This window comes from Manacus vitellinus, unplaced genomic scaffold (genome assembly GCF_001715985.3).
Source record: "Manacus vitellinus isolate BGI_N305 unplaced genomic scaffold, ASM171598v3 scaffold_46_pilon, whole genome shotgun sequence".
Taxonomy (NCBI): Eukaryota; Metazoa; Chordata; class Aves; order Passeriformes; family Pipridae; genus Manacus; species Manacus vitellinus.
Genome location: NW_021940578.1, coordinates 5,413,932 through 5,419,233, shown reverse-complemented (window position 1 = coordinate 5,419,233; position 5,302 = coordinate 5,413,932). Strand labels below are relative to the sequence as shown.

General features: G+C 58.1%; 1 protein-coding gene across 1 annotated transcript in view; it reads right to left on the bottom strand.

The window, feature by feature from the left end:
• Positions 1-5,302, bottom strand: part of AGRN (agrin) — a 117,797-nt gene that overhangs the window by 32,883 nt on the left and 79,612 nt on the right. Inside the window, exons 8-9 of the mRNA XM_029962403.1 lie at positions 5,124-5,302; positions 4,766-4,972 (exon numbers count right to left, since the gene is read on the bottom strand). Coding sequence (XP_029818263.1) covers positions 4,766-4,972; positions 5,124-5,302 — 386 coding nt within the window. The remainder of the gene's footprint in view (positions 1-4,765; positions 4,973-5,123) is intronic.

The window sequence follows — 5,302 nt, the reverse complement described above, 5'->3', positions numbered from 1 at the left end:
GCCCCTGCCCCCTCCATGCCACCCCGACATGCCCGGCTCAGCGTCATCCCCATGCTTGGCAGAGGTTAGGGATGGGAAGCGGGCACAAGATCTTCTCCCTGCACGCCACGAGCGGGACTCCTGCTTCATCTCCTCCACCCCATCCCCGTCCCAGGGACGTTCTGCCCCTAGGAAGTGAGATCAGCAGCACTCACAGAACCTTCAGTAGCCAAAAAGCTCACACAGGGATAGCTCCCTCCACTGAGATCCACGTCCTCAGGGTGCCTGTCCCCTGAACAGCTCATCCTAAGCCCAGGAAGACCTGGCTGGAGAGGACACCTGCATTTGGCTCCACCACACCACCCATGTCTCTCCTCTCCCATCCCCTCCTTGTCCTTCCTCAGCCCAGGGAGCTGCCGTGGGGCAGGATGAGGAATGTCCTCATTTCAGCCCAGTCCTTGGGCAGGTGGCTCCAGTAGAGCCCTGGGACTCCCTGGGGATGGGCAAAGCCCCCTGGCACGGGCTACAGGCTGGGAAGCAGCATTCCCTCTGCTCAGCCATGGCCAAGCAGGTGGCACCTTCCCCGTGGGGATGCTCAGGGGTGACAAGGTGAGCAGCCAGCACTGAGAGCAAAGAGCAAAGGCCGCGTCCAGATCCCTGGCACAGCTCTGGAAATGCTAGCAGGGAAAGCCCTGGGGTCCCTCCCAGGCAGGAATATCCCTCCAAGAATTGCCCCCACCATCCAGGAGTCAAGCCAGGCAGCTCAAAGGCAGGGGGGACAGACCCAGCCCTGCCCAGTGACCCTTCTCGTGCCTCCAGACAAAAGCCCCGAGGATCCTGGGGCAAGGAAAGGACACGGATTTGATCCGTGCTCAACACTGACAAGGACACAGGACAAAACACAGGTGGGGAACACACAATGCAGCCAAGAGGAGATGGAGGCAACAGGCAGACAGAGCACAGCCCCACCAACACCCGGCAGCAAGGCAGGCACAGAGGGGAGTGTGGTGGGAAAGGGCCCTCCAGAGCCTCTGGAGTGGCACTGGGCACCTCCCCTGCCAGGACCACAGAGCAAGAGCAAGGTTTGAGCCCTCAGGAGTCTGGCTGCATGCTGGCAGCCAGGGAGGAATGGCCCAGCACAGGCACAGGCACGCCCAGATCAGGGACCCTGCTCTTTGGGAAGCACCTACCAAGTCAAAACTTAGAGCTGAGAGTCTGCAAAGGAACAGGGGAGAGTGGGACAGTTCAGGCACAAAGCAACTGCTCCAAGCCAGCCTTTTCAGCTGTGTGCCCAACTTCCCTGCAGCTGAGGAGTGTGTGAGCAGTGCCCAGGGATGGGGAACAGCAGAGCTCAGCCCTGTGGTGCTGCTCACATCAGCCTCTGCTTCCCTTTTGGAAACATCCGTCCCATAATCGTGTCCCCCAAGCACAGAGATAAAGGTTTGCATGGAGAAAGTGCCTCTGATGGACACAATTAGGTGAGAGGCATGAAGCAAATGCATTCCCTCACCTGAAATCCAGACTCACGCTCCTGCCTTGGGGAGCAAAGGAGCAGCGAGTGGGAGCACGGGGAGGTGCCAGCCCTGATGGAGAACGGGGCCCTGACACTCCCTGCCCTTCTTAAGCAGGGAAACGGGCAGAGATGCAGCACATGAAGTTCCTTCACAGCCCAAATCCCAGGCTGTGAAATCTCACACGCAGCCCTGGGCACCTCCAGACGTCACTGGGAGTTCTGGCACCACTGTGGGTGGATGCAACCAGGACCTACTGAGCTGTGCTAGAATCAAGACCTGCTTTGATTCCTGGCCCTTCTCCATCTCGCAGACAGAGAAACCCAGGCACAGAGAAAGCAAAACACTCTTTCTGCACCCTGGGAGACTCCAGGGCACCTGCTGCCCAGCTTGGAAGTGTTGAAGACCAGGCTGGATGGGGCTTGGAGCAACCTGGTCTAGTGGAAGGTGTCCCTGCCCCTGGCAGGGAGTGGGACTGGAGGATATTTAAGATCCCTTCCAACCCAAACCATTCCATGCTTCTGTGCAGACACCTAACCAAGCCCCTGGGCACACTGAGCTCTCCTGCCAGCCCCAGCTGAGGATGCCTGTGGAGAAGAGGCTCTGAAGCTGCCTTGGAACCCATCACACCCCATCAACCCCTGCCTGTGACACCCAGCGGGCTCCGGCACCAGCTCCACAGGGAAATGTTCCTAGGGAAGAACCACTTCTGAGCACAGAGAGCTCCTCAGTGCTGCCAAAAGGCACGTGGTACTTTGCTGGACACCAGGGAGGGAAGCTGTGATCCCTGCAGAGCCCCTGCCCAGGGGGTTGGCACAGACAAGCAGGACACACACGATGGAGAGCAAAGGGACAAGCACCGCAGTCCCAGGCAGGCAGAAACTCTGGGAAGGAGGAGGTGGGGAAGAAAGGGGGGTTAGTTGGGGGCAAAAGGAGAGGTAAGATCAACCAGGAGCAGTCCAGAGTGATGCAGCAGCCCAAGAGGGGCTTGCTAAGGAGTGGGGGGCTCACAGCACCCACCTCTGCTCCCACTCTCATTTGCCTCGAAGGGTCAAGCACCGGACAAGACCCCAGAGCACTGCCAGGCATTCCCATTCCAGCAGCGAGAGTTTGGGGCCAGGGATGGGAGCAAAAGCAGGGCAACCTCTCCATCCCGGGGGCTCTCAAGCAAAACTAGAGAGGTGGGGAGCAGTGAGAAGAGGCCAGGACTGTCACTGGCCACGGAGAAGGGGGGAGAGCCGACCTCCCAGCAGAGATGTCCGGGTAGGGAGCAGAGGGTGATGCGAGGACACAACTCCTTCCTCCACACAGGCAACACTGTAAAACACAAGACACAGACGAGAAAGGAAAGAGAGAGAAAGGAGGAGGAAGAAAGAGGGGAGGGGGAGAGCAAAGAGAGGGAGGGAGGGGAAAAAAAAAGATGCAACTACAGACACCTTCCTTCCCTCCACCTCCTGTCCACGTCGGCCTCATCCCATCCCTCCTTTCTCACCTGCACCATCACGGTGCCAGAATAGAGAAGGATTAAAAACAAGGCTTTTTTGGACTGTTTTGTTTGGCTTTGCCTCCTTTGCTTGGCTGCTGGAAAAGACAGCAGAGAGCCCAGAGTCTATTAGACAGGTATGTGTGGGAGATCAAAACACTGCCCATTCTAACAGGCTCCTTCATTCCCTCCCTTTCCCAGCTCCTCCTGCATTCTCCCAGCACCAAGGCATGGATGAACTCAGCAGCACTGAGCTCACAGAGGATGCTTTCCTAAGCTGATGGGGAGTGAAAAAGCTGCCCACACCTCATGGGGGCTGGTTACAGGACTGCCTGGAGCTGTCACACGGACTTTGGAATCCCAGGCTTTGGCAGACAGAGCCCCAGCTTTGATTGATTCCCCCAGATTATGACCTTTTTTTTTGCTGCCATCCCACAAGGACGTGGTTCCTGAAAGCAGATGGGCACATCTGCTGTCCTCACCTGGAGGAAGAGAAGTTGGTGGGAAGCTAAAATAAAGTGAGATGGGGAGAGGAATGGCAGGTGCATCAGGACCACGTCCTGCTGTCTGCTGGCCTCCCTCCATAGAACATGGTGGGAATGATGCATGGCTGACAGCAGAGTCACAAGCAGCACCAGTTCCCTGCTCATCCTAGAAATTTGGGAAGCCTCAGCCTCTAAAGGAGGCACAGGGAAGGGTTTGTGGAGAGCCCAGGGCAGCAGGGCTGCAAATAACCACCCCCTGGCCCTGCTGCTGCAGGATCCCAGCCTTCCCTGTAGGGAAAACTTGGGGAACTGACTCCTAAATATTCACCCACCAGAAACACAGGCAAACAGACAATCCAAAACAACAGCTGTGATTGTATTGAGTGTGATTTTGGGAGCCTGACAAACGGTTTTCAAGCAGCTGGGTCTGGCAGCATTAAAAACCTACAGCAGGAGCACAAAGCCAACAAAACAGATCCACAACATGGGGCCTAATTCCCAAGTACTTCAGGAGGTTTAATGCAGCTGATACCTTATAAAAACATCAGCTTAAAATATCAGGACACGGTTCCAGAGCTAGTAAAAACCAAATGGAGCTGAAAAGAACAGTCCTTCCAAACTCATACAAATCAATCCAGTGATTGCTTTTCAACACCTTTCATTTTCCATGTGATAAATTTAAAATTGGACATTCCCAACATCCTGGGGACCCAAAGCCCCATCCTATCACATCCTCCTGAAAAAGATCCATTGGAAAGGTCAAAAGCTTCTCCTAGAGACAAGACAAAGACATGGTGAGATCTCCAGAGAGCAGGCACGCTGGGAAGAGTTCCTTATGGAGAGCACCTGGAGCTGAGAGAAGCAGGCAGGCATGGAAGGGGGAGAGCATGGAAGGAGCTTGGAGACTGGCACTACCCTGGGAGGAGGAATGAATGGCATGGGCTGCAGGGAGCTGCGTGGTGGTGGATGAGAGAAACCAGCTGGACGTCACGGACAACAAAAAGATTCTCCCCCGTGTTACTGAGCACGTCAGACAGAGACGAGACCACGGGGGAACACATGCACACAACACCACAAGGACTGCTGGAAGGAGAAAGAACAGGGATACTGAGGGCCTGTTGGGACACGAGACCGAGGAGACCCTGTGGCTTGCTCGGTGGGCACCACCCACACTTACCTGCAGCTCTTCCCCGCACGGAAGGACGGGCACGAAGCCGCCGGCAAGGAGGGGACGACGCCGGGAGGGCGCCGGCGCCCCGGCGGGCGGGGGTACCAGCATTCCCAAGGGCAGCCAGTGCCGTGCTTACCACAGGGTCCGCTGTGCTTGACGGGGATGGCAGCCTTCTGGTGGCACTCTGCCTTCTGGCGCTCGCAGTCGTTGCCGTAGGTGCGGCTGTCACGGGCGCAGACGGGCCGGAAGGCGCCGTCGCAGGCGATGCGGTCGCAGGAGCAGCGCGCGGAGCCGCGGCGGTTCAGGCACACCCCGTTGAACTTGCACTCGTCCCTGCACTTGTCTGGGGGTTGGGGGGAGAGCACGGCACAGCACGGCTCACATCTGCACCCCCAGGGATACAGAGGGGACAGGGGATGGCGGGGCAAGCGGGACGCGGCGGTCGCGCCGGAGGAAGGTCGGGAGCACGGGGAGGGGCACGGAGAGGTACTTACCCTGCTGCTGGCACTGCCCTGAACGCACCTTCTGGATCTCCAGGCCCCGGATGGCCCCCGAGCGCCCCATCACGCACTCGTTGTCGTAGGTGACGCCGTCGTCCCCGCACACGGGCTCCCTCCGGGGCGGGCAGCCCTCGGGGCGCGGCAGCAGCTCCGCCCGCCGGGTGCGGGGGTTC